General features: G+C 37.6%; 2 protein-coding genes across 16 annotated transcripts in view; one reads left to right on the top strand and one right to left on the bottom strand.

The window, feature by feature from the left end:
• LOC107584160 (PTB domain-containing engulfment adapter protein 1) overlaps positions 1-4,871 on the top strand; it is a 195,956-nt gene extending 191,085 nt beyond the window's left edge. For 11 of the 14 annotated variants that reach the window (XM_016270652.1, XM_016270651.1, XM_016270649.1 and 8 more), the window contains 8 exons: positions 69-167; positions 494-631; positions 813-929; positions 1,013-1,099; positions 1,299-1,523; positions 2,597-2,729; positions 2,881-2,975; positions 4,100-4,871. In XM_016270652.1, the coding sequence (XP_016126138.1) occupies positions 69-167; positions 494-631; positions 813-929; positions 1,013-1,099; positions 1,299-1,523; positions 2,597-2,729; positions 2,881-2,975; positions 4,100-4,171 (966 nt within the window). In that variant the 3' untranslated portion in view covers positions 4,172-4,871. Of the gene's footprint in view, positions 1-68; positions 168-493; positions 632-812; positions 930-1,012; positions 1,100-1,298; positions 1,524-2,596; positions 2,730-2,880; positions 2,976-3,340; positions 3,352-4,099 lie in introns of all 14 variants that reach the window. The other 3 variants (XM_016270657.1, XM_016270660.1, XM_016270659.1) reach the window with 3 other exon arrangements.
• A 1,475-nt stretch (positions 4,872-6,346) lies between these two features.
• Positions 6,347-25,516, bottom strand: part of LOC107584152 (collagen alpha-2(V) chain-like) — a 32,321-nt gene continuing 13,151 nt past the window's right edge. Inside the window, exons 2-55 of one of the 2 annotated variants that reach the window (XM_016270631.1) lie at positions 23,357-23,578; positions 23,217-23,233; positions 23,104-23,136; positions 22,970-23,002; positions 22,477-22,530; positions 22,302-22,388; positions 22,080-22,157; positions 21,796-21,840; positions 21,650-21,703; positions 20,579-20,632; positions 20,429-20,482; positions 20,286-20,339; positions 18,346-18,399; positions 18,103-18,147; positions 17,890-17,943; positions 17,726-17,770; positions 17,579-17,632; positions 17,318-17,416; positions 17,176-17,220; positions 16,951-17,049; positions 16,719-16,772; positions 16,451-16,558; positions 16,295-16,348; positions 16,114-16,212; positions 15,971-16,024; positions 15,779-15,877; positions 15,651-15,704; positions 15,436-15,489; positions 15,253-15,306; positions 15,102-15,155; positions 14,937-14,981; positions 14,747-14,845; positions 13,206-13,313; positions 13,069-13,122; positions 12,591-12,644; positions 12,448-12,501; positions 12,299-12,352; positions 12,053-12,160; positions 11,907-11,960; positions 11,777-11,830; positions 11,520-11,681; positions 11,339-11,446; positions 11,008-11,115; positions 10,859-10,912; positions 10,665-10,772; positions 10,526-10,579; positions 10,310-10,417; positions 10,090-10,143; positions 9,900-10,007; positions 9,582-9,822; positions 9,353-9,418; positions 8,148-8,329; positions 7,724-7,966; positions 6,347-7,142 (exon numbers count right to left, since the gene is read on the bottom strand). In XM_016270631.1, the coding sequence (XP_016126117.1) occupies positions 6,996-7,142; positions 7,724-7,966; positions 8,148-8,329; positions 9,353-9,418; positions 9,582-9,822; positions 9,900-10,007; positions 10,090-10,143; positions 10,310-10,417; positions 10,526-10,579; positions 10,665-10,772; positions 10,859-10,912; positions 11,008-11,115; positions 11,339-11,446; positions 11,520-11,681; positions 11,777-11,830; positions 11,907-11,960; positions 12,053-12,160; positions 12,299-12,352; positions 12,448-12,501; positions 12,591-12,644; positions 13,069-13,122; positions 13,206-13,313; positions 14,747-14,845; positions 14,937-14,981; positions 15,102-15,155; positions 15,253-15,306; positions 15,436-15,489; positions 15,651-15,704; positions 15,779-15,877; positions 15,971-16,024; positions 16,114-16,212; positions 16,295-16,348; positions 16,451-16,558; positions 16,719-16,772; positions 16,951-17,049; positions 17,176-17,220; positions 17,318-17,416; positions 17,579-17,632; positions 17,726-17,770; positions 17,890-17,943; positions 18,103-18,147; positions 18,346-18,399; positions 20,286-20,339; positions 20,429-20,482; positions 20,579-20,632; positions 21,650-21,703; positions 21,796-21,840; positions 22,080-22,157; positions 22,302-22,388; positions 22,477-22,530; positions 22,970-23,002; positions 23,104-23,136; positions 23,217-23,233; positions 23,357-23,578 (4,391 nt within the window). In that variant the 3' untranslated portion in view covers positions 6,347-6,995. Of the gene's footprint in view, positions 7,143-7,723; positions 7,967-8,147; positions 8,330-9,352; positions 9,419-9,515; positions 9,823-9,899; positions 10,008-10,089; positions 10,144-10,309; positions 10,418-10,525; positions 10,580-10,664; positions 10,773-10,858; positions 10,913-11,007; positions 11,116-11,338; positions 11,447-11,519; positions 11,682-11,776; positions 11,831-11,906; positions 11,961-12,052; positions 12,161-12,298; positions 12,353-12,447; positions 12,502-12,590; positions 12,645-13,068; positions 13,123-13,205; positions 13,314-14,746; positions 14,846-14,936; positions 14,982-15,101; positions 15,156-15,252; positions 15,307-15,435; positions 15,490-15,650; positions 15,705-15,778; positions 15,878-15,970; positions 16,025-16,113; positions 16,213-16,294; positions 16,349-16,450; positions 16,559-16,718; positions 16,773-16,950; positions 17,050-17,175; positions 17,221-17,317; positions 17,417-17,578; positions 17,633-17,725; positions 17,771-17,889; positions 17,944-18,102; positions 18,148-18,345; positions 18,400-20,285; positions 20,340-20,428; positions 20,483-20,578; positions 20,633-21,649; positions 21,704-21,795; positions 21,841-22,079; positions 22,158-22,301; positions 22,389-22,476; positions 22,531-22,969; positions 23,003-23,103; positions 23,137-23,216; positions 23,234-23,356; positions 23,579-25,516 lie in introns of both variants that reach the window. The other variant, XM_016270630.1, reaches the window with a different exon arrangement.

Raw genomic sequence — 25,516 nt, 5'->3', positions numbered from 1 at the left:
CCCTTTCTCTCTCTCTCTCTCTCTCTCTCTCTCTCTCTCTCTCTCTCTCTCTCTCTCGCTCTCGAAAGTTTCAGAAACACATTAAGAAGTCAGAGGGACAGAAGATCCCAAAAGTGGAATTACAGATCTCCATCTACGGAGTAAAAATATTAGATCCTAAATCAAAAGTATGTGAATATAGCCTAACAGATTTATGAAACCAATTGTGTCTCACATGAGCCATGTTGTTTAAGTAGAAGCCAGCTGAGGAGCTGTAAAGGCCCTATAAAAAAAGTATTTGGACAATTTCTGGTTGTTGAAGTGTGTGAGCCTGAGGGGAACTGACTTTATCTATATTTGCCAAAAAAGACTATAGGATATTTTGTTGTTTAGTCTAAAAATATATATTTTTTAAGTGTGTCCAAGTACTTTTTGGTGCCACTGTATGCCCATCTCTGTTTAAAGACCCTATATTTTGTCTATATTGTCTCTTATCTTGTTTTCTTCGTCACAGGAAGTACAGTACAACTGTCAGTTGCACCGGATATCCTTCTGTGCAGATGATAAGACAGACAAAAGGATATTCACATTCATTTGTAAAGATTCAGAGTCCAACAAACATCTCTGCTATGTGTTTGACAGTGAAAAATGTGTAAGACAGCAGATGTCATATTAATCTTTTTTTAAAGAAATGATTTGTCATTCTTACATATTGTTTTAGAACTTTTACATTTAAAGGATACTTAAATGTGGCTCAGAAGACAAATGGCCAAACAAAACACTGCTGATGATGTTACTAGGAATATGATCTGTCATGTATCTGTCGATTCCAGGCAGAAGAGATAACTTTGACCATCGGCCAAGCGTTTGACTTGGCATACAAGAAGTTTCTGGAGTCCGGGGGAAAAGACGTAGAGACGAGGAAACAGATAGGTGGCCTACAGAAAAGAGTGAGTATGATATACAACTGCAGTTAGAGAACACAAAGCAATAACTCAAATCATTTATGACAAATAAATGTCTGTCTTTATAGATTCAAGATCTTGAAGCTGAAAATTCCGAGTTGAAGAAGCAGTTGCAAGTCTTAGAGGAACAGCTGATGATTGCTCAAGTTCCTCCTGTAAGCACTGCGTGGACTTCCTCTCAGTAGAGTGCACCTAATTGCCGTTCACCATTCTGTTAATTAGCTGCATGCAAAACAGATATCAGCTATGCCTAAAAAGACCTCTTCTAAACTCATGAGCTTTTCCTTTTTTAAGAAAAAAAAACATACAGTGAAACTAGAACACTAGTGCTGACTAGTTCTGATCTTTCCACAGCTTCTTCACATTAACTCTTCTAATGATGCCTATATGCTTCAGAGACCCTCATCTCTCTTCTGGGGTCACAACGTGACTTCATTCTCGTGCCTCGAAATTTCTTCTGTTACACTAACGCCAATGAGCTCACCTGACTCTAACCTTTCTGCTGGTCTTCTGACTCCTCCACCTGCTAAACCAGCTTTGTCAAAGTCTCCCAGTGGAGCCAGTGTTCCTCACCCTCCTGTTAAGCACTTTTCTGTTTACACTTTCTCTCTTTGTGGTATTGGTTGTTTTCGCTAAGTTTTGCCCTCAGATTTTAAAGGCTAGTTCACACTGCCCCAACAAATGCGTACACTAGATTCCAGCGGTTGATGGGTTTTGTTGGATCGGTGTGTTCACCCTGTTGGTGTTTGTTTGGGGCAGTGTGAACCAGCATTAAGTGGTCATGAATTTTGTCATTTTACTTCTGTAATTTGAAATATTTCCAAATGAAATTGTGATATTTAGCAAGGGGGAAAGGTAGGGCTTTTTATCATTTGGAAGTTGATTGGATCACGAAAAGGTTGAGAAAATGGAATTCATAGAATCAGCGAAGTAGTAAATTTAGTTCAGAAGTTGAGCTTTAATTCAACTGAATCAATTAAATTCAACTTTAATTCTCTGAGTTGAGAATTATTTTATTTATTTTGAATTTTCTTTTTTAAGGCTGGTATATATTTTATTTTTTTAAATGTTCTTATTAAAAATATATATTTTTATGACTCGCTGATTAAGAAATACATATGTAATTATTGATTTATATATAATGGAATAATGCATACAACAAAACACAAAAACACCAAGAATGTGAATGGGTCAAGATTCATTCATTCATTTCATTCATTCACTCATGCACAAAAACACTTGGAATGTAAATCGGGTCCATTTTTATTTATTTTATTATATTTTATTTATGTTTTTATTAAAGATATTTTTTGACTCACTGATTAAAAAATACAAATGTAATTATTAATTTATTTTTTGGAATAATGCACACAATGAAACACACAAAAACACTTTTAATGTGAATAGCGTCATTCATTCATTCATTCATTCAAAGCACACAATGAAGCTTTCACAAAAACATTTGTGAATTGGGGCTATTTTGATTTCGTGTTGACTTCAGTGTTATAAATAAATAGTATGTTGTATAATGTGGTATAATGTAATATACTCTAATATGCACTTTATTCTTAAGTTTTAATATATGATAATGGTTTTTAAGTGAGTGATTCTTCACATTGCTCATGTAGTTCACGCATAATTCACATTTGCAGGGAAGCAGCATGTCCTCGAAGACGCCCACTGACATATTTGACATGGTTCCATTTTCTCCAATGACCCCATTGGTTCCATTACCAGCAAGTAATGGCTCGGCCCCTCCACCCCCTGCAAGGCCTACGGAGATTAGTAAGTTGCCTACTTTTCCCCTTTTTCTTTACCAAAAGAAATGTTGGCTCATTCGGCCAAAAGATCAGTTTGCATAGGCTTATATATTATGGATTTTAGCTTCAGTGGCCTGTAAAATAAAGGGGGAAAAGACTGCCCTTTTCTTCTTCAGGCAGAGACCTGTTTGGTGCAGAGCCATTTGACCCTTTCACCTGTGGGGCAGCTGACTTTCCTCCTGACATCCAGTCCAAGCTGGATGAAATGCAGGTGATTGCATGTCTGTGAATTATTAGCAAATGGACTGGTGTAAATGAGCAGCTAATGGAGCTGATGGTAGGAACTGCTGCAGCTGTGAAGACTCTCTCAGTACAGAAGGGAATAATATGATGATTATATTTGGTTTTATGTTCATTTTGGATTTGGCTTGAGAGTGCTATACTGTTTGTAGATGGAAAACTTTCAAGAGAACTGCTAAGTTTGCTTTTTACGTATGCATTCAACCTGATTAAAATAGACTAACATGCAGTAAATTTTGCATACAGAGCAGTTACTTGAAATATTTATATCATTTTCCAGTTTTGCTTAACTAACAACCTCAATTTTCTGTCTTTTTGCTCTCTTTCTGCTTGCAGCGGCAAAGATGGTTTGTATTTTAAGGAAATTAGATTTTTTTCAGATGACATATAGGTCTAATTTGGCATGCCTAACTGTTTTATAGGGATAGTTTATCCAAAAATGAAAATTCTGTCTCTCATTTATACTTCTCTTATGGATACATTGAAAATAAATGGTGACTGATTTCCACAAACTGTGTGCATAGACTTGTGCACAATATTTCAAGACTTCTAAAGTTTCTAAAGCCATGCAGAAGTTTCATTTGAGGTACAAACTTTTGAATCAGTTGTTATTGACAACATGCAAATATGCACATATTCAAATCGCCTAAATGAGATTTGAGAACTATGGCAGATGATTTCCATTGAATCATGGGTTAAATTTCAATCTGTTATGTCATAAAACTTTGAATATTATGCACAAATCTTATATCATGCTGGAGCTTTATGGCCCCTGGTCGCCATTCACTTTCATTGTATGGCTAAATGTCTCCATTTGTGTTCCATGGGAACGTGATGGTGATTAAATGATGAAAACATTTTCATTTTTAGATGAACTATCCCTGTAAATGTCTCTAAGATAAATAATTTACACTTACTTTAAGCCCTGTAATTTTCTTCTGCCGCATGCCCTGCTTAAAAAAAGACCTTTTACTTATTAAACAGTTTTGTATAAATGTAGAATGTGGTTGCGTATTATTTGAAATAAACTTGCATGCATTTCACTGTTTAAAGGATTCATTCTAATAGTGTTTGTATTTTTTTTTTCCTCTCCAGGAGGGGTTCAAAATGGGACTAACAGTAGAGGGCACTGTCTTTTCCCTTGATCCACTAGAAGGTCGCTGCTGATGCCAAGAAGAAAGTTTTGTCACTTTCATGTTAAACCATTTGTATTAAAGTGCCAAACTCGGGTTTACAGTCAAGATGTCAATGTCTTACCTTACATTTTTATGTATTTGCATTATACAAAAAGTATATTGAGAAATCTGAAGCAGTAGATCAATATTTTTGTAAGAACTAAAAAAACAACAACTAGTACTGTAGTTTTAACACCCCTTGCTTGTACAGGCAACGAAGGATGTAGGAAGTATGCCCAATTGCACAGTCTGTGTCGAAGTTTCATAACTGTTCAAAGGCAAATTCTTGAAGCTTATTTTACACATACAAGCTACTGTTTTTAATCTGTTTGGCATATTAAAAATCATAAACACATACAACGTTATCATTATGGAGAGTTCCCTTTACATTATTTTTTAACTTTATTTTTAACACAATGCGGTACCATACATCATAACATTCCTTTTGTATCAAATCTCTTGTACAATTATGATATTGTTTTGTTAATAGCAATGGATACATTAAAATACAGTATTTTTTAACTGAACAGCAGTTAAATTGTAGGACTGGACTATTTCCGCATTAACATGTACTTGTATTGCAGCTTAATTTTATATTATATATTTTAGTATACTCTTGCACAAAGAAGCACTTTGAAAGAGCTTTGTTCATGTATTATTGTTAATTCAGTATTATTTTAGCCTTTGCTGTTGTAGTCATTAAAAGAAAACGGTACATATTCTCTGTGTAAGTCATCTTTTGTAACATGTCTTTCTTAGACCTTTACTTGCATTAAATAAGAGACCTTGTATGAATTGTATTTATTTTTTGGCTCAACAAGTCTTCACGCACATGCTGTAGTGTTTAAGTCATTTATTTCAAGTCGCAGATAATGTATTGAAAATACAATGTCAAGAGATAGTAATATTACAGTAAAATGGTCATTATGTACTTGAGTACCATTCATCTACCATTAAATTAAACGTTTTTAAATTTACTCTTAAAATTAGTATAAAAGCTTAAAATGTTTGTTTTTCACGCTATATTTCATAATGATGGTTCAGAATCTAATTTGGCTCAATCATGTAATCTTCTGTGTACTGTTCATAAGTGTGTCTTTCTGAAGAGCACCGCAACTTGGTGTGCGTTACTTCATTCTTCTTCCATCACTGCTCTGGTAGCTGCTCTTTCCCATCCTTTGTATGTTCAACAAAAGTGTTTTTCCGTTCATAGTAGTGCTGCACCTAGATGTGTCATATTTCAATCAGTGCAATTGTTGTAGAAACTTGTAGAAAGCCTGTCTGAGGAACATGTATGCAAGGCATAATAATATAACATTCAAACAGGATTCATAAAAGCACACTTTTTGTTCAGTAAATACCCATTTTTATGATTCCCCCAAAATACTAGTATAACAAGCAATATAATGAGCAGTCTTCCCTATAGGTGTTTACAGTTCTGATCATATTTGACAATTATTTTAGTCAAATATTTTTTTAACATACAGAAAGGACCATATTTTAACAATATTTGTTAAAACCATTTTAAAAATATTTTAAACTAATATTATCCCTGCCATTTCTTACTGTTTACTCAAAGCATAAAAATAATTTTAAAAAGAAGAATAATAAAAAACATTCCGACAGGTTTTAACAAAATTGCATAAATCACTCTAGCAACTTACAGAGGATATAATGAAGCAAAGCAATATCATACATTTTTATTAATTAAAAATATATTTTCACGCTTAAAAGGTGAGGAAAGAAACAAGTATCTTCAAAATTTAAGAAAAAAAGAAGAAATATTGTTTTGATTGATTCAATAAAATGATAAATGTTACTGAGGATATGTTTAATTTGCAAGCAAATACATGAGATTAGTTTCAAATCCATACCAAATGGCTTAAAAGAGTTCTAAAATAGGATCAAATAATAATAATAATAAAAGAAGAAAAAGTGCAAGAATGATAAGTATACCTGCATGCTTTAGAAAATATGACATCGTAAAAATTGTCAATACTGCATCTAATTTAATTGCACCAGCATTTTATTTTACTACATTGTGCCTTTTACCTTTACAAAAGCATTTAAAATGTAGACCTAATGGACAAAAAAAAAAAACTGCATTGCCCTTGGTTCTCATTTTGGGAAAGAGAAATAATAATGCACCTTTTAGCAATTAAGAGTCTCAGATGCATTTCATTTTATTTGCATTTCCTTACTCTGTATTGTACCTTTTGATGAGAGAAATACAATCAGTCGTACAGCTCTTTATCAGGATTCACGTACAGCAAGTCTGTTGTCAGCTTTTGCCGGTTTATAGAAACGAGGTAGCTTGCACTAATGAATCACTGTTTTCATCTTTAATTGTAAGTTAGGTTTGAAAGTAATTACAAAGTGAATCTACAAGAGTACAGGTTTAGGAGTCAAAATACACTCAACTGAATGCAAACTTCCTCTATAGCACCATTTTTGTGTAAAAAATAATAATACATTAAACATACTGTAAGGAAAACAGGCAAATCCAAATCGTTTTAAGTGTTGGTACAGTGTGTAACATCATTATGGTGTTATTTGCAACGGCCATCTCAATTTAAAACAGCAGTTGATGAATAGTCTTGTAGTATAAAAATTCAGTTAAATTGAATTTCTAATTTCAAGGGATCAATCTGTAAAAAACTTATGGAGCGGTTGTTTTCTTGAAACGCTTGGAAGGCACAATAAATATTTCACTACAGGGCCAGAAAAGTCCCATGCTCTGTATGTACAAGGCTGATCTTGTCAGCAGTCACTTTAAGAGTCTCCGGAATCTCTTCAATGCATGGCTACTCCTTGATTCACAAGAAGCACACAGGCCCAATATCAATGCCAAACTCCTGATCTGAACCTCCAATGTCCACAGGTGCAATATCCACAATAGGTAGTCTTGCTGTTTTCTGCGTCCTGTATTCAAACACTGTCTTGCCCCACCTACCATTTGCTTGCTGTGAAGAGAAAGACATCCATTTAGGTTTGTATGGGGGCACTTGTAATATCTTATGGACTACTGATACTGTATGTGTATGTGTGTTAAATCTAACTTAAATCCCCCCTTTTGGCTCTGTTCTAAAACCTAGAGAGCTGTCTGCATAGACTGCATCATATGTATGCTCCCAACATGAAGACTGTTTCACAAGGTAAGCTGTAAGATACCTAATTTTGGATGAATTCTAGAGCAGAATTACATAAATCATTTATGGACAAGACTGTCACTACTGCACAGGGACAGTAAAGTGAGAGAGATGCTGATAACGTATAAATAAATTACAAAAAGTTTGTACTGTGTATTTTTATGCATAGTATAGTGTTGTTAGCTTAGCAACATTCTAAAATAAACTAGTGCTGTTTGTATTGATGCACAAGGTTGCTTTCCATGCAGAGTGTTCCAAATCTGATCCTCACTTATAAGGTTACATTTTGAGTTAAGCTTCCTTAAAAAATGTAGGCAGTAGAGAGCAAGACAGATCAATAGGTTTTGAAACAAGGCTTGTGCCTTTATACAAATGATGTATTGCGGGGTACTTACTGAGCAGCTGTCCTCAAGGACAGTGTATCTAAAGCGGTTATTTCCCTCAGCTTTGAGCTCAAGATCATTTGAAGCTTTGAGGATGACTGCTTTCTTGAGGTTTCCAGTTGATTCATCCTTGTAGCCCACAGTGTTCTTGCAGTGGTAAGTGATGGTTTGTGATGCCTCTTTGGAGAGCAGACGGATGAAAGTCATCTGAACTGTGACAGTGTTGGCCGGCTGGTCTTTATTCCCATAAGTGAACTTAACAAAGATACAAAACAAAATAAATAATAGGCACATACAGTTTTATGTGATAGATAAGTCTGTTACTCAATGCCATACTAAGTTATTTTGTATTCTAAGTATTGTAGTACTAACTGAGCTCACACAATTTATATGATTAAACAAAATTATTTTCTTAAGAGTTCCTCAACATGCTTACATATGTTCCTCCATTCATATTGGCTCCAAACCACACAGGTTTACTTCCTGGGGAACTCCACCATGACTTCCGGGGGATGCTGGAGGGTATTGCGGAGATGCATGTCTCTCCAGTGTCCATATTGCAATGAATTTTAATGGCATCCTCTGCACTGCCCTGGTTTGGATCCACCCAGTATTCACCTATGATGTAGGGATGAAACATTTAAATTTGTTTGATTTCAACTATTAATATTCTGGGAAATAGTTTTGGTTCTTATTAAAATAGCAGATACTAAGGTACAAAGCCACAACGACAATGTTAGAATAGCAAGACTCTGTGCATGTCTCATCTATTCCTCTCCCATATATAATATACAGTAAGTGTTTAAATGTAATTCAATATATCTGACTGTATGTCAACCTAAGCTCATTGAAAAGACGTGCCTCTGCCTACATTTTTGTAAAACTCCAAAAACGTTCCTGTACATATAATGCACTGCAGTTTCCAGCTGAAATGAATAGTAAAACAACAACTTTTATTCCTGTTCACACAAATTCTGATTACAGTAGTAGATTATTGATTAATAAAGACTTATTTTCATGTGGCTTCTTGCACAATACTATGTTGTGACCTCAAACATTTTTTACCATAGTGCATGATTTGTAAACTAATACATTTTGATGTTTGCCTTAAATAATCAGCTCCATATCTAAAGCTTTTCTGATGTAGTAAACTTGCTTGGTAGCTCACCTGGTACATTGCACTTGCAATGCGGAGCATTCAAGAGTGAGTCCAATGAAAAATTAGTCACTATAAAAGACCTCAAACACTTGTAGAAGCACACTCAAATGCCATGGTTGCTTCAGCAAATTTATTTTTATCTCCCATTTGCTTTCGTTAACACTATTGCATAGGTTTACGGTAAGGATTATATAGGTGGTACATTATTTTCATTAACCTTTTAGCGCCACTCCCCAGAGATTTCCTTTCAGAAGTCTGTTTGGATAAATTGGATAAAACTGTTTTTAGTGCCACTCACTAGACATTTCACTTTAAAATTGTCACGAAACATGCAAGCTATAAACGTAATATAATTTTTCATAAACGTTTTTTTCCAATGAGCTTGAATTGGTACATTTAGGATACTGATTTGTCAGTGGCCTACTTCGTACAGTTGGTTATAATGAATTACCTGCTTGTGCAATACCCTAAATTTTACTTACCACTCTTTTTTTGAGGGTAGCATTGTCTCAAGTCCTCACAAGTTCTGGCAGGATGCTTTCTACTACCATCAGGGCTGTTAGGATACTGATTTGTCAGTGGCCTACTTCGTACAGTTGGTTATAATGAATTACCTGCTTGTGCAATACCCTAAATTTAACTTACCACTCTTTTTTTGAGGGTAGCATTGTCTCAAGTCCTCACAAGTTCTGGCAGGATGCTTTCTACTACCATCAGGGCTACGCATGCTGTCAATCTGGTTGTTCAGAGCCTTCAAAGTAGCCTGAACTCCAGGATCAGCTTGGAACACGCTTGTTGAGTTACTCTTGGGAAGAGCCTCATCCTCATTGAACTCTGGGGGAGGAGGACCAGCATCATAATCTTGAGGCCCACCAAACAGATCTTCCAAAGCTGCAGTGGGAGGTCCAGGAGGTCCAGGAGGTCCAGGTTGACCAGGTTCTCCGGGAGGTCCCTAATCATGATGACACAAAAATAAGTGGATGTCTTAAGTTTTAATGCTATGTGAAGTGGCAGGAAAGTTTAACTTGCCTCTGGTCCAATATCACCACTAAATCCTCTTGAACCAGGAGGTCCCATAGGTCCAGGCTGTCCAATGTACCCTTCCTTTCCTGGTGGCCCAATGGGCCCAGGAGGTCCCTGTGAGACAAATTGTTTATTTCATGTCAATCACCATTTGACTAGTTGTAAATCATTCACATTAAACAAGTTAAAAGCATACCCTTTGTCCACTTGGACCAAAGATGCCTGGAGCTCCCTGTTCTCCAACTGTGCCCTAAAAATGAAGTGAATGTAAAATGTTACGATGGAAAAATTCTTCACTGATAATATATTGCTTGATATTCTATATTTAATGAATTACACGACTCAAGCAAAATATGGAGGCTTTGAAATAACTTTTTTTTTCTTTGAACCTAGAGGGGATCTGTGTTATAACTTACAGGTGGTCCAGGAAGACCTTGTAAGCCTGCAAATCCTCTATGACCCTTCTGTCCTCTCTCTCCATGGTCACCCACATCTCCCTTATCTCCTCTTGGTCCTTGCGGTCCCTTAAATAGTTGGAAATGGAACATTGTATAGTTGTTTTGATTTGCAACTTTAAGGTAATTGGAGCCTTTCTAATAATGCCATATTGTGTAATGTCATAGGTTTCCTACTATGAGTCCTCGTTTTCCAGCAGAACCTGGAGGGCCAGAAGGTCCTTTTGAACCCTGCCAAGACAGCGTGAAGAAAACATGAGCCAAAATGCATTCTAGTATATATTAAATTATAGATATATATAAATATGAGACTTACAGGCTCTCCTCTCTTTCCAATTCCTCCAGTTGCACCAACAGGACCGGGGGAACCAGGTGGTCCTGTAGATCCAGTCGCACCCTCTGGGCCTGGATCTCCTCGATCACCCTTTAAAAATTAAGCAGCTTTTGTAAGATTGGCACAGCTTGAATTTAAGTTTTGGACATGGGTCATTTGATGGTTTTAGGTCTCACCTGGGCTCCTATGACACCTTCCTTTCCTGGTGGGCCGTCAGACCCAGCAGGTCCCTAATAATCAAAACCAAAAATTGGTATTTATTGTGCCAAGTAACTCTAGTCAGTACAAATTTAATTATCTAACAATTATATTAAATATATTTTACATCAGGTCCAGGATCCCCCCGAGGTCCATTAGCACCAGGCAATCCAACTGAGCCAGGAGGTCCTTTGTCTCCTGTGGCTCCTGATGTGCCCTGTTTTCCTGGAGGACCCTACATGAGTCATGAGCAAGCAGATTAGTGGAGGTCTTTTTAAAAAAAAAAGTAAACTCAGATGTCATTTAGTACAGTATGTAAACCATAGGGAACAGTAAGTACTTGAGGCAAATTTCAATTTCTATTCAGTATTTATTTACTATTTTAATATTTCAGCATGTAACAACAAAATGTATTTATTTATTTATTTAATTCTGAATGTTTTGTAATGGATACTGACAGCTGGCCCAGGGAGTCCTGGCATTCCACGTTCTCCTCTTTGACCAGGAAGGCCTACAATTCCTCTTTGCCCCGTTGTTCCAGCAGGACCTGGCGGACCATCAGGTCCCTAATGGAAATAACCGTTAAGATTCTGTTTTTACACTTTAGTATTTCACTTGAGAAACATCTGGTGCACTTACTGGTGGTCCATCTTCTCCAGAATCTCCTTTGTCTCCAGGGCTTCCAGCAGGCCCAGGGAGACCTCTCTCTCCCTGGCGTCCTGGGGGTCCATGGTCTCCTCGAAGACCAGGAGGACCCTCTTTTCCAGGAAGACCAAGTGGACCTGGTTCACCAATAGGACCCTAAGAAAATACATTTTAAATAAAACTTTCAAATGTTTTGAATTTTCATAATTTCTGATTTGTGATTGTGAACCTCTGTAGTCCATGCAACATACCGTTGGACCAGGTGGGCCAACTCTTCCAGCAGATCCAGGGAAACCTGTTGGGCCCTAAACATTAAGGTTTGTTAACTGACTAGCCATTAAAAATGCATGATACAGTATTTGTTATCACAACTATACTCACAGGTGCCCCCTGTGTTCCTCTACCACCCTTTGGTCCAGCCACACCAATATTACCCTGTAGTCACACATATTAAGAAGGAGATTATTAATTCACTAGCATCTTCATAGCACCTTCTGAAAACCATTTTTATGCAAGTGTTTTGTCACCTGTGGCCCTGGAGGACCAGCCAATCCTTGAGGGCCAGGAGATCCAGCATCACCCTTTTGTCCAGGCTCCCCAGGTGGTCCTTTCACACCAGGCTGACCATCAATACCCTGTGGTTTTGAAATCACACCAGATTCAGAACCAGTTTACTCAATGATCTGAAAAAAGCTTTGCATTTTTGCATAATTTAATTCATACAATATCAAACAACCATGAGTTTTTTGTCAGATTTCAAAATGTATACTTACCGCTGGTCCAACAAAGCCTACAGCACCTATTGGCCCAGGTTCACCACGGGATCCCTGGGTTTTAGCACAAATATTTGTTATTAAATCAATACATTTGGCTAATTTGAAACATTGTTGCCTTCAATGTCACTGGCATTGCTTCAACTCACTGGCATTGCTCTTGATCCTGGAGGTCCAGGCGGTCCCTTAGGGCCTGGTTCTCCCTGTTAAAACACTACATTAGAATTATGTGGTAGAAGAAAACAATATTACAATAAAATATAGATAATAATATGACAGAAGGTGTGTGTACCTTCTCACCACTTGGACCAGCGGGTCCTGCAGGGCCAATTGGGCCTGTCAAACCCTACATGTGAAAGACAACACATCAATATGAGATTATGATCGGGCCTGCTTGAAAAAGTATTTTACAGTTAATCCTCTGTTCGATTACTAACATGTCTATGTTACATTTGGTTATGCTTGATATTGAGATGTATGCTTTTATCTCAACTTTTGTCAGTTTGAAATGTTTCTTTCAAATTTATGTCACTGAAAATCAATAAGAGATCAATTAAGGCAGTGGTTCTAAACTATTTGTACTGAAGAGAAATGATCAAAATCACAGTAATTCAACAGGAATAGATTAATATCATAGCTAATTTATTTTATTTTTATATTATTTATTTTATTTAAAAAAAATTATTTTGTCATTGGTACCATCAGAATGATTTGCAACCCACCAGTTGATAACCACTTGATTAAGATGTTTTAAAAATACAAATAATTACCCTTGCACCGTCACTTCCAGGAGTGCCCTCTGACCCCTTCTCACCAATAGCTCCCTAAATGTGGGAAAAGGTTAATTAAAGAACTACAAATATAAAAATATCTATGTGCACACTGTAAATCTAATTTTGCTACTCACTCTCTCTCCTTTTGGACCAGGTGGGCCAGATATCCCTCTTTCACCTGGCATTCCCTGCAAGCCGGGAGGGCCTAGATCACCTACTGTGCCAGGAGGCCCAGGGCTACCCTACAAAAAATGTAACAGAATGATAAATTAACATTTTAAAAACAACTTTTGTCTTAACTACATATGTCAGGATTATGAAGTAGCTGCATAGTGTCAGACTTTGTTCAATGTGTTGTGTGTGTTTTCCTCCCCCCACGTGCTCGGTTTATTTTTATGCCCTTATTTGGTTCTTCCCATTCCGGTCCTTATGTTCATTTGTTCCAGGGGTTCCCTGTTTAGTTTATTTGATCCCAGGTGTGTCCCATTAGTTTCTGTGTATTTAAAGTGTGTTCTGCCCCTCATTTCCCATCTGCTGTTATATGTCATTTTGTGTCCTCCGTGATTTCCTGTGTTCCTGTGTTCTCAGCTTTGCGTTCATTAAAGACTTTGGAATTTGCTTTACTCCTCGCTCCTTCATTTCCGTTCTCCCAGTGTGAATCGTGACAGAACAGCGGACCTACAAAACAGTAAGCGGCGCCCCTTCTCCCCGTGTTTGTTTTTCGTTTTGAAAGTTTTTCGTTTCCCGTTTGTTTCTCCCCGTGGTATGAGGACCGCCCTGCTGTCAAGCTCGCCAGCCACGCCATTGTCAAGCCTGCCGGCCGCTGCTCACTCATGCCCGCTGGCCACTCCAAAGACAAGCCCGCCGGCCGCGGCTCCCACAAGCTCGCCGGCCACTCCTGAGTCAAGTTTGCCAGCCATTCCGAAGTCAAGCCAGCCAGCCGTGGCACTCACAAGCCCGCCGGCCGCCCCAGAGCTCGCTCCAGTGTCGGCTCCAGCCCCAGAGCTCGCTCCTGTGTCGGCTCCTGTCCCCGAGTCTAGCCCAGTGAGGGCTCCTTTCCCCGAGTCTAGCCCACGGAGGCCTCCTGTCCCCGAGTTTAGCCCAAGGAGGGCTCCAGTCCCCGAATCCAGTCCAGAGCGCACTCTTGTGCCCGCGCCTCGAGAGTGCCCACCAGTGCCCGCTCCCCCAGAACGCCCTCAGGACCCCGTTCCTGCCAAGATGCCTGTAAATCTCTCCAAGTATTTTTTGGGGGAGGGATAGTAGTGCTTCAGCCGTAGAGGCGGGGGCTGGGGCCGTGGCCTCGGAGACTGCTCTGCCATGGCCTCCTGGACTGTCTGATCCGCCATGGCTCCCCAAGCTGCCTGCTGCCTGGAATTTGCTTTACTCCTCGTCTCCTTGCTCCTTCGTTCCCGTTCTCCCAGTGTGAATCGTGACACATAGTGAAACTGATGCAGTGTGCTTATTTCTGGGTGTATTCTGTGCTCAATCTACAGTACATTTAAGATCTGTCAACAATCTGGGTTGTTGTAGATTAGCACAGAAAATGATTCTGACTCATCTCTTAGATCGTTAAAACAAATACTTGAAATCTGTGGGCCATACTATTCTGAAATAATTTAAACAGATGAAGCATTATTCCTGTGTCTCAGTACTAATAATAGATATTTAGTTTTACCTTTGAGCCATCAGGACCAGGTGCTCCTGGGATACCTTTGGCTCCAGGCAAACCAAAAGGTCCCAGTTCTCCTCTTTCTCCTGGAATCCCACGTTCACCCTGTTAAATGAAATGACTGACCAATGAGGACATGTCTTGACCTCAACAATGTGTGTTTACAGAAGCGTTTTAAGGTAAAACTAGAACTCACCCGTGGTCCAGTTTGGCCTATTGGGCCGCCTTCACCATGAATACCCTTGAGAGAGAGATGAATGTCTGTTTAGCATTGTTTTCTGCCATTTGTCCCATTTGTCTTTTTCATCCATTTTTTCAAGGAATTAGTGTTGTACTGTATGTTGACGTGAACTAACTGTACCTGATCACCAGGTTTTCCTGCCTCTCCAGGAGCACCTGCTGGTCCCGGTAAACCCTGAGAAATAGGTAAGGAGATTATTCATATAAAAGAGCCAGATAAATAAGAAAGAAAAAAAATATTTTGAATGATTAAATAGTCATAAATCAAGCACCTGGAAACCATGCATTCCAGGAGGTCCCTGTTCGCCTCTCTCACCTGCTGGACCCTGAAAATCAAGAAATACAATCATAGATTGTACTCTAACTGCACTCTTCTAATTTTAAGTTTAATAGCTATACAACACAATAGCAAAAGCAGATGGTTGTGTAGTACAGAGACAAAATAGCACACTTACATGTGGACCTGGTGGACCAGCTGGGCCTACTTCTCCATCTTTGCCTGGTGGTCCCTACGAGAAAGTCAGACTTGAGGGGTAAAGTTCATTTTCATTTAGAACAATGTGATTGCTCGGATGTTCAAAGGTTATTTTTTTTTGGTATGTTGTTATGCAGTTACACTCAGTTGTTGTGGTGTCAAAAGTAGTTAATACATTTAACTGCTGTAACTCACCCTTTGCCCCGAAACTCCTGCAGATCCCTGCTCACCTGGCTTTCCTGGATCCCCCTAAATTATTGTTCAAATGATAAGTCATGTACTTACAGAGAATATATTAATAAATGAATAAAAATTCCACTCACACTAAAACCCTTTGGGCCTATTGATCCCATAGTTCCAGGAGGGCCTTTTGTTCCAGGTGACCCTGCAGGCCCTGGGCGCCCGTCCTCACCTGGAGCACCCTGTAGAAGGTGAGTAGTAACATTTCTTTATTTTCTGTTAAAAATGTGGATATTGTATTCCAGTCATGAATGGAAAACATCAGATAAAGGTACCAGTGGTCCTGGCTTTCCTTCGGCACCCTGAACTCCAGGTGTACCTGTCAAACCCTGAAAAAAATAGGATGCAAAAAATTAATTAATGATGTATTTCTGACTTTTCTACGATAAAGACACAACACATTAAAAATTTCACTTACCCTTGCGCCTGGTAGACCTGGTTCACCTGTTCTCCCTGGATCTCCAGTAGAGCTTTTAGGACCAGGAGTTCCTGTAATTCCACGGTCACCTTGTGCACCCTTGGATAATTATGAACAAAAGTATTCAGCTAATTAAATTCAACTAGTTAATACTTTGGATTTAATTGAACTCTTTTATTACCTTTGGACCCGGTAAGCCATCTTGACCAGGGAAGCCTCGGTTTCCAGGTACCCCCTACATTAGACAATAAAAACCCCATGAAAATTGAGGTGGTTTTCTAAATTACATTCATGCAGTCTGCTTTTGTAAAGGCAATAAAAAGAAAACTATACTCACTCTCTCACCAACAGGGCCAAGTGGGCCAACAGAACCTGAATCCCCTCTGAGCCCGCGTTTTCCCTCTTCTCCCTGAGGTCCGATTACTCCCTGGGCTCCCGGTGGACCCTATTACAAAAAAAATGCATTACACTTAAAGGTAATTTATTTAATTAGAAAACGGTTACGGTTTTTGTAATTATGTTTGGTGACATGGTATAGAAATTGAATTCTTCACCTGTGTGAAAAAAGATATATAGGTCTACAGTATTATTCAATCAAAACTTACAGGTTCTCCTTTAGGTCCAGCCTCTCCTTTAAATCCAGGAACACCTACATCTCCCTTAACACAACACAAAACAAAAGACTGGTTTGAGATTCAGTGTTCTTAATTGTTCTTAATGATACACATTTTAGGGCACAAATAGTACATATATTGTAAGCTATTTTACATTATATGAACACAACAAATCTTCAGTCCATAAATGCATATGACACAACATGAGCGAATAATGCCTTACCCCTTGACCCTTGATCCCAGGCTGTCCAGTGCTTCCCTGAGGTCCTGGTGGGCCATTTGGGCCCAGCAGACCAACAGGACCCTGAGGACCAGGAGCTCCCTAGAGAAAATGATATTGTGTTAGTTGCCAATTTCTGCATTTGTAATCCAATGAAAATTGCAATATTTTAACATTTTTGCCGATTTCCATTAATGTATTACGTAAATATTTTTTTCTTTAACATACCACTGGGCCTTTGGAACCTGGACCACCGTCAGTGCCCATAGGCCCCTGAAAAATTCATTATCATGCTCAATTTGCATCACAGATTAATAAATTGACTTTGGATCTGTGATCATGTACTACAAATTGACAATCACAAACATACTTGTTGTCCCGGTGGTCCAGATCTGCCTAGATGTCCTGTCTCTCCTCTTTGTCCCTGTGGCCCCTCTGGTCCCCTCACACCTGTAGGTCCTGGTTGACCCTGTATAGCAATTATATTTCTTTTAAATACTAGATTTAACAATGTTTTAAGGTAGTATTAAAATTCAACTGAACTATTACAATATATAGGATTAATAGCTATATATGTAAAAATGATACAAAACATATGTATAGGCCCTAGGTCCTTGCTATCATTACCAACCTTCATGCCTGGGGCTCCAGGATACCCTGAGGCACCATTAATTCCCAAAGGACCCTTAAACAATTAAACCATTAGAGATTAGCATCATGAGGCTTGTAGCTGCTTGGTTTGTCACATATTAGCCTTTGGTTCATTAAAATCTCTTACCATTGGACCTGGTTTTCCAACATTTCCTTGAGCACCACGCATACCCTGAAATACAAAAGAAAAATATAACCAATAATAATAATAACGCTACTCTTATTATACTCAAAAGCTCTTATTAAAGTTATCGGAAAGGTGCTATCACTTATTAATGTTTTTGCTCTCACCGTTGTGCCACTTGGGCCTGGGCGTCCTCTTTCTCCTGGCATTCCCCTGGTTCCCTGCATTTAGCAACAGGACATTTTAATTTTATTGGAAATAAGGCTAGAAGCGTTTGTGGCAGTGTAAGAATGAAGAATGTCTGTTTTTATTTACTGGATTCACATCAGTAATTCAACTTTACTTGAAGTTTGCAATGTATTGGGATGTGGTCTTCTTACCATAGGACCAGGGGCACCCATTGCACCAGGTCCACCAGATTCACCCTAAAATAATAAATAATATATGATGAAAATGTACTTAGAAACATGAAATGTTTAATACAATCATATTTAATATTTGTGTGTATTTATAAATAGACAAATATGAAGCCCTACAGCTCTTTTAAAGCTTTGTCAATATTAACTGTTAGGGTTTATAGTGAGTGGCTACTTAATAATGAAGTAAAATTGCATAAGGTAAACCTTTGATCCCACAGCTCCACGTTCTCCTTTAAGTCCAGCTAGACCTTGGTGCCCCTGAATTATGAAAGGACATAGCAGGATTATTATTTTGTTAGACTCCAACTAGAAACCTAAAAGTAACAATAGGCAGTGCTGGGGAGTAACTACTCACATGTAACGGAGTTGCGTAATTTAATTACAAAATAAATGTGATTGTAATCTGTTACAGTTACTGAGAAAAAAAATTGTAAATAAATTATAGTTACTTATGAAAAGGTTAATGATTACAAAGAGGGTTACATCTGAATATTTTCACACGCACACACACACACAGACATATTTAATTGATTTATTTCCCAAAATGCATTGACAGCTCTAAAATATGAGACATCAATGTTTCAGGAGTTTAGGACACAGAATAGGACACACACTTATTCGATAACTGTTCTATTTTCTATTTGGGTTGATGTATATGCTTTTTATTTTTTTAGATTTAATTACAAAATAAATGTGATTGTAATCTGTTACAGTTACTGAGAAAAAAAATTGTAAATAAATTATAGTTACTTATGAAAAGGTTAATGATTACAAAGAGGGTTACATCTGAATATTTTCACACGCACACACACACACAGACATATTTAATTGATTTATTTCCCAAAATGCATTGACAGCTCTAAAATATGAGACATCAATGTTTCAGGAGTTTAGGACACAGAATAGGACACACACTTATTCGATAACTGTTCTATTTTCTATTTGGGTTGATGTATATGCTTTTTTTTTTTTTAGATTTTTTTTAGAACTGTTTTTTCCAAGGCATTGTTAGATGGCAGTGTTTCCTGACATATTTTCTATGCAAAGATTTGATTTAAAAAACAGTATCATAGCTATTAAACTATATCTTGTTATGATTTTAAATCTGTATTTAACCTCAGAACAATCTCAAAGTAAAAAGATGTGCTAAAGTCTGGTTTTGTGGTGGCTGTGCTATCAAAATAAATGTTTATAATCTTAATTCAAGGATTTTGAAAGTCTGACAGTAATCAGTGTTGAGTAGTACTGTAGGGTTAACCCTGCCTGGTTTAAATGTTTGAAAACGATTAACAGTTGAAAACGTTCATTAGAAATTTAGAAAAGTATTCAAAAAGTAATCAAATGTAATCAGTTACATTACTTTAACAAAGTAATTGAAATAGTTACACTATTTATTGCATTTTAAATAGGGTAACTTGTAATCTGTAACCTATTACATTTCCAAAGTAACCTTCCCAACACTGACAATAGGAATATAATTTTGCACTGGTAACTTCAAAATCATTCTTTGTAAATTCTGCATTCTATTCTAGTATTCATATGAATTGTCTTTTCAACCAAGGGAACTTTGTGCTGAATAGTTGGTTGGTGCTTGTGCAAAATAAGCTGCAATTACTTATTGTCGAACATGATGATTGTATATTTAGTTTTTTTCATATTTTGTGAGTGAAGTCTGACATAGCTTACAGGTATTTCATATGATGTATTGTGATGAATTCAAGACAAAACTGGTGGCCTGGTGGATGATCTGTAAGTAATTCCAAAACAATGATGCTTTGAAAATTGAAATGCACTCAGTAAGAGGAAAATAGCACCTCGAAAAGATCCCCAGACCAAGAGAATGAAATTCTCACACTTGACAAAAGTGGGACATAACATTGAGAGAGAGCATATAAAACAGCAAGGTTCAAAAAATCTGAGACTACTAACAATGCTTCTACTTTGTATTCTTGTCATTTATTGCAAAACGAGTTCACATGGTCAATGTCACAAATTAGCTTATTTGACTAGTGACCTCCAGATTTGTATATTATTTCTTATTCATTGTTAGTAACTTTTTTAAAGCGCAACCACATTTCAATGAAAAAAAAAAAAGCAAAACGTGTAAATCTTAAATGAGGCCTAGAGACTAAGAATTTACTCACTCTGAGGCCCTTTAAGCCTGGTGGCCCTGGCGTCCCTGGAAATCCTCTTGCTCCCTGAGTATAGAAGTTATTCAAACATAAAACTAAATGCAAACAATGCCATCCAATGATAAAAGCTGCTAATAAATAATGGCAATTATTACAGAAGATCCTGGAAATCCCATTTCTCCTGAACTTCCTGAAGTCCCTGCTTCTCCCTGTGACAAAAAAATAAAAATCAGTTTCAGATCCTGTTTAATTTTTCCACATTGCTGTGAGGATTCTCGTGAATCAGTACAGCATAGAGTACTCACATCTTCACCAGGCTTCCCTAAAGGACCCTCTGGTCCTCTCTGGCCAGCACCACCCTATACAATGCAGAACAGTCATTACTAAAAGATGATTAAACATAAAAACAATGATACATTGTACACATGGAGTGCTCATTTAGTAACAAAACAATGCATTACAACCAGAATCATTTTTGTGACTTAAGTAGTATGATCATGGAATTTATTAGAAAGGCTGAATCTGCAGCATTGAAAGGGGTAATTCAGCTATTAGTCATCTCATTACCTCATAATTGGTGCACACTCTTAAAGTATATTTAACTCTTAAACAATAAAAACCTGTCTAATCAGTCACTTAAGTTAGAAAAAAATGCTAAGAATAGATCCTGCTGTCTTCAGTGCCTCATAATGTTCAAGCTTTTTTTAGTATAAGGATATGTAACATATCATTTGCAAAAAGTTGCAAAAATCATTTGGTTTTGTGATCAGAAGAAAGGTTTGCTGGTAAAACTTTACAATAAGGTCTAATTTGTTACCATTAGTTAATGCATTAAATAACATTAATTAACAATGAGCAATGGTTAGAGAAACTGACTTTTAACCCAAAGGTCATGGGTTCGAGTCTCAGTACCGGCAGGGTACTGAGGTGGGGGGAGTAAATGACCAGCGCTCTCTTCTACCTTCAATACCACGACTGAGGTGAGACCCTTGAGCAAGGCACCAAACCCCAAACTGCTCCCCGGGTGCAAAAGAATAGCTGCCCACTGCTCAGGGGTTGTGTGTATGCACTTGGATGAGTTTAATGCAGAGCACAAATTCCATGTATGGGACACCATACTTGGCTACAGTATACAGTATGTCACGTCATTTCACTTTCACTTATAAAACCACTACAACTATTTATTTTCTTTGATAATGCGAGCAGCCAAAGTTGTGGTTCCCTTTAACAAATGAGCCATGAAAATTGTCTGCGATATGCAAACATCTAGTACTTTTTGAGTTTATCCTGGCTGATGTTTGCTTTGAAATAAAGAGTGTTGTGAAGTCTTTTATGAAGTCTTCACAGGCAGTAGACAATTAATCATGTTCCCTCACCATTGGCCCTGGCTCTCCTACATCACCAGGAGGTCCCTGTGGTCCTGACGCCCCCTAAAGGAAATTGAAAAACATGCTACTGCTGGAAGCCATATTCTTTTGACCTGAAATGTGTAACAAAGATTTCTTATCAAATAAATACTTACTGGTGCTCCATTTGGCCCAGGCGGTCCCCTTGTTCCTGCCTCCCCCTATTGAAAAATAGCTTTGTTACTAGAATAATCACAGAGTGCTTATGAAACAGCACTTTTTGAGCACAACACAGCACACAAATCAAATGATGCAATTGTCTCATTCGGTACTACTCCAGCGTATTATTTTAACACAGCATTGCAGTGATGCGAGTATGATACATTTCTTGTAATGTTCCTCATAAGTGTGTGGTTTATATGATATATAGTTTTGTTTATTTGACAGAATTTCCACTTACCCGAACTCCAGGCATCATGGCATGCTGGGCTCCTGTTTTGTCAGCAAATCCTCCAGCCATATGTGAAGACAACTCACCCTAAGTAAGAGAGGACATGGGGCTTTATTAATTATTAACTATATCTATATATTGTAACTGTTGTGTTTTTTTATATATTCTGTCTTGCAGTCCTGCTTTCAACTGGCCTGTGATGATTAATGAAGCTACAAACTATAAACTCACTCCTGGGGTATGTCCTGGGGGCCCTGGCTCTCCTGGCTGTCCTGGAATACCAGGCTCTCCGTCATATCCTTGGGGACCCCTGAGACCCTACAATAGACATTAAAATCAGGCTAAAATAACATAATATTGCAATAATATTTTGAACACATTTTGAAATTAATTTGCTGTTTCTTACAGGTCGACCTTTGGATCCGCTGTCTCCTCTGTACCCTGCAGCTCCTGGAGGCCCCTGTATAATAAGCATAAAATTACATAAAGTAAATAAAAACAGAATTGATAGCACTATAGTCTGTGAAAGTTGTTGTCATAGTTGTCACATATAACTTCTGATTTCAAGAAGACTGGATGAATTTTTGCCAGTGTATAAAGTTTCAAAATAATTTATTAGCAAGGCTACATGAAAAGTTCAAATGAAGACCAAACCAGCTTAAGGCAAATAAACTGAGCTGTGCTCTGTCCCCATCTAGTGTCCAGACATCAGAAAATATATATCAAATAATCTGCTAGATACTGTAGCTATATGTGATTGATTAACTGCACAAAGCACAGCATGAAAACACTGAAGCACTTATTTTATCACATGTTCAGTTGTATAATTGGATCCATTTGATTGATCTATTTATTTATATTGATCAGGACCCTATATAAGTAAATGAAAGAAATCTTACCATTGGTCCGGGACGACCTCTTATTCCAATAACCTATAATCAAGATAAAATTTTTGTATTATTTTCAAACTGTACAAATATTATTATATATCCATCCTCATGTTCATGTAAGATAAATGTTCATTCAAACATACAGTTGGGACATCTCCAGGTTCTCCTTTCTGACCCTGAAATCAAGAAGAGTAAAACTCAAAATAGAAAATACTGGACAGACAAATTTATTTATTTATTTAACTTTATAGCATACCTTGGCAATTCTGCCCGCTGACAAGAAAAAAGAAACAGACATTTTTATCCATTCTAAAATTTCTAAACACTAAAGATTTGCATGTAGATGCTAAATGAATACAAATTTCTTTTGAAGGTTTGTGTGGTGCGCATCCTCACCCGGTCTGCCATTGCCACTGCTGTGTGTTGTGTCACTCTGGCAAATAGGACAGCACTCTCCTTGTGGGATTACTACCTTTGCACAGTTAGACACTTCATCACATTGCACCTCATCGCACAAGATGGTTCCGCTGTCACAAACACAGATCCTGCATGGTTCAGGTTTCCAGATGTCTCTGTTTGTGTACACCTGTCCGTTCTCTGTACAGCTCAACTCATCCTCTATGGGCAAAAAAGGTAAATACAATATAAATATCATTTACACACACATTTTTATAAAAAATTCTTTGTTAATAAAAATCTGTCATATATAGTTACACTCTCTCTCTTTGTGTGTGTGTGTGTGTGTGTGCTGTTGGTTGTGATTAGATCATTGCATGAAAAAAATACTTTTTGTGATTCTCATGAACATGTGTAAACAATGACTTTAATTAATTTGAACATGTATTATTATAGGTATTTTTCTAAATGCATCAATAAAATACAGTAACTTTGTATGTAAAGTTATATTAAGTTTCTGGTCCCCACTGACTTCCGTAATAGGTCTATATATTTTCCCCCCATATAACGGAAGTTAATGGGGACCAGCAACTATTTGGTAACCCACAGTCTTCAAAATATCTTCTTTAATGTTAAACAGAATAACAAAATTTAAAGGGGTGGTGGATTATGATTTCACTTTTTAAACTTTAGTTTGTGTGTAATGTTGCTGTAAGAACATAAACAACGTCTGCAAAGTTAAGACGCTCAAAGTTCAACACAAAGGGAGATATTTTCTTTTAAAGTAATCGCTGTTTAAGGACTACAACGAGCTTCTTCCTGGGTTTGTGACATCACTAACCCCGATGTTTACATAAACCCTGCCCCCAGGAACATGCAACTACCTGGCATGACGTTTCCGGACAACATGCACTAGCCGAATTACGAATTACAACACACTGGGCCAGCTAACCAATCTGAGCCCAATTGCGTATTTCTGAGGGAGGGGCTTCATAGAACCAGGAGCTCAACAGACCGCTTTGACGAGAATGGAAACAGCGGTGTTGAATAAAGGTAAAATATGTAAAAAATAATGTTTAAAAAAAAACGAAGCATGAACACATTACACTGCACCCTATAAACACAATCAAGCCTTCGAAAAAAAAAGCTGATCAACCACCCCTTTAAGTTTTTTTTTTGTGATGAACAATTTTGTGATGTTTCTCCCCTCTCTTCTTTCATGCTATTTGGTCTATTCCCATTGTTAAATATGCACATTGAAAGTCAGACTTTTTCATTTTTCTTCATATATTATTCTTTATTTGATGCAAATTTTAAAATCTTACTTTTCAAAATGGAAATTTACTTTTAAAAATGGAAAAAGCTAGCACTCATGGAATCACCTGATTATGTGTGTCATGCCTTGCAACTAGTCCAAAAGGCCAGATAGATGTGTAAAAGCGCTGGTATACCCTGAGAAAGTGGCTGAGAATTACTGGAAAAGGTGATCCCTTGCCTTTTGGAAAGGCTCTGGTGGGAAGACATGAGCTAATGCTCTCCAGGAAGTCTGATTCATAGGCTACATATTGTTTCCAACAGACCTCTACTGCAATGTGCATTTCAGTCCGTCATTAAAATAAAGTTAAACTGTTTAAAATAAACTATTTCCTTTTCAAGCTATGAAGTACAAGAACTTTGGAGAATAATGAACAGCTGTGGCAAATGTTCATGTTCAGCAGTACGGTTTGCTGCTGTAGTACCAGTACACCAGGTGGCACCCCTGAGTTTATCCGGCTGCCTTCAATGAAACCTTTCGGGTTTTGTTCTCACCTGAAATCTTTACCCTGAGAAGGATGTTTTTGTACCCCACTATTTGAGAAAGTTTAATACGTTGTAATACTAGCGACAAAGCAAGTAAAGGGCAACAGAGCAGCAGGTAAAGATCTGAAATGTGGCTGCTCATATCGGTTTTTGCACTGTGCTCATAAAAAATGTTCAACACATATTGATTCTGGGATGCAGATCAAATGTGACTAATAGCTAACAGGGAGATACGACCATTAAATTCAGAGCGTTCAAGCTAATGAATAAATATAGCATAAACGAATTAAACGGATGCATTAGGAGGGTGTTGATTGTAAAATGTTGATAGCTTTTTGACCTGAGGGAATTAATATAATG

This window comes from Sinocyclocheilus grahami, unplaced genomic scaffold (assembly GCF_001515645.1).
Source record: "Sinocyclocheilus grahami isolate Dianchi unplaced genomic scaffold, SAMN03320097.WGS_v1.1 scaffold57.1, whole genome shotgun sequence".
NCBI lineage: Eukaryota > Metazoa > Chordata > Actinopteri > Cypriniformes > Cyprinidae > Sinocyclocheilus > Sinocyclocheilus grahami.
Note: the sequence above shows the minus strand (reverse complement) of the source record. Positions and strands in the feature narration are given on the sequence as shown.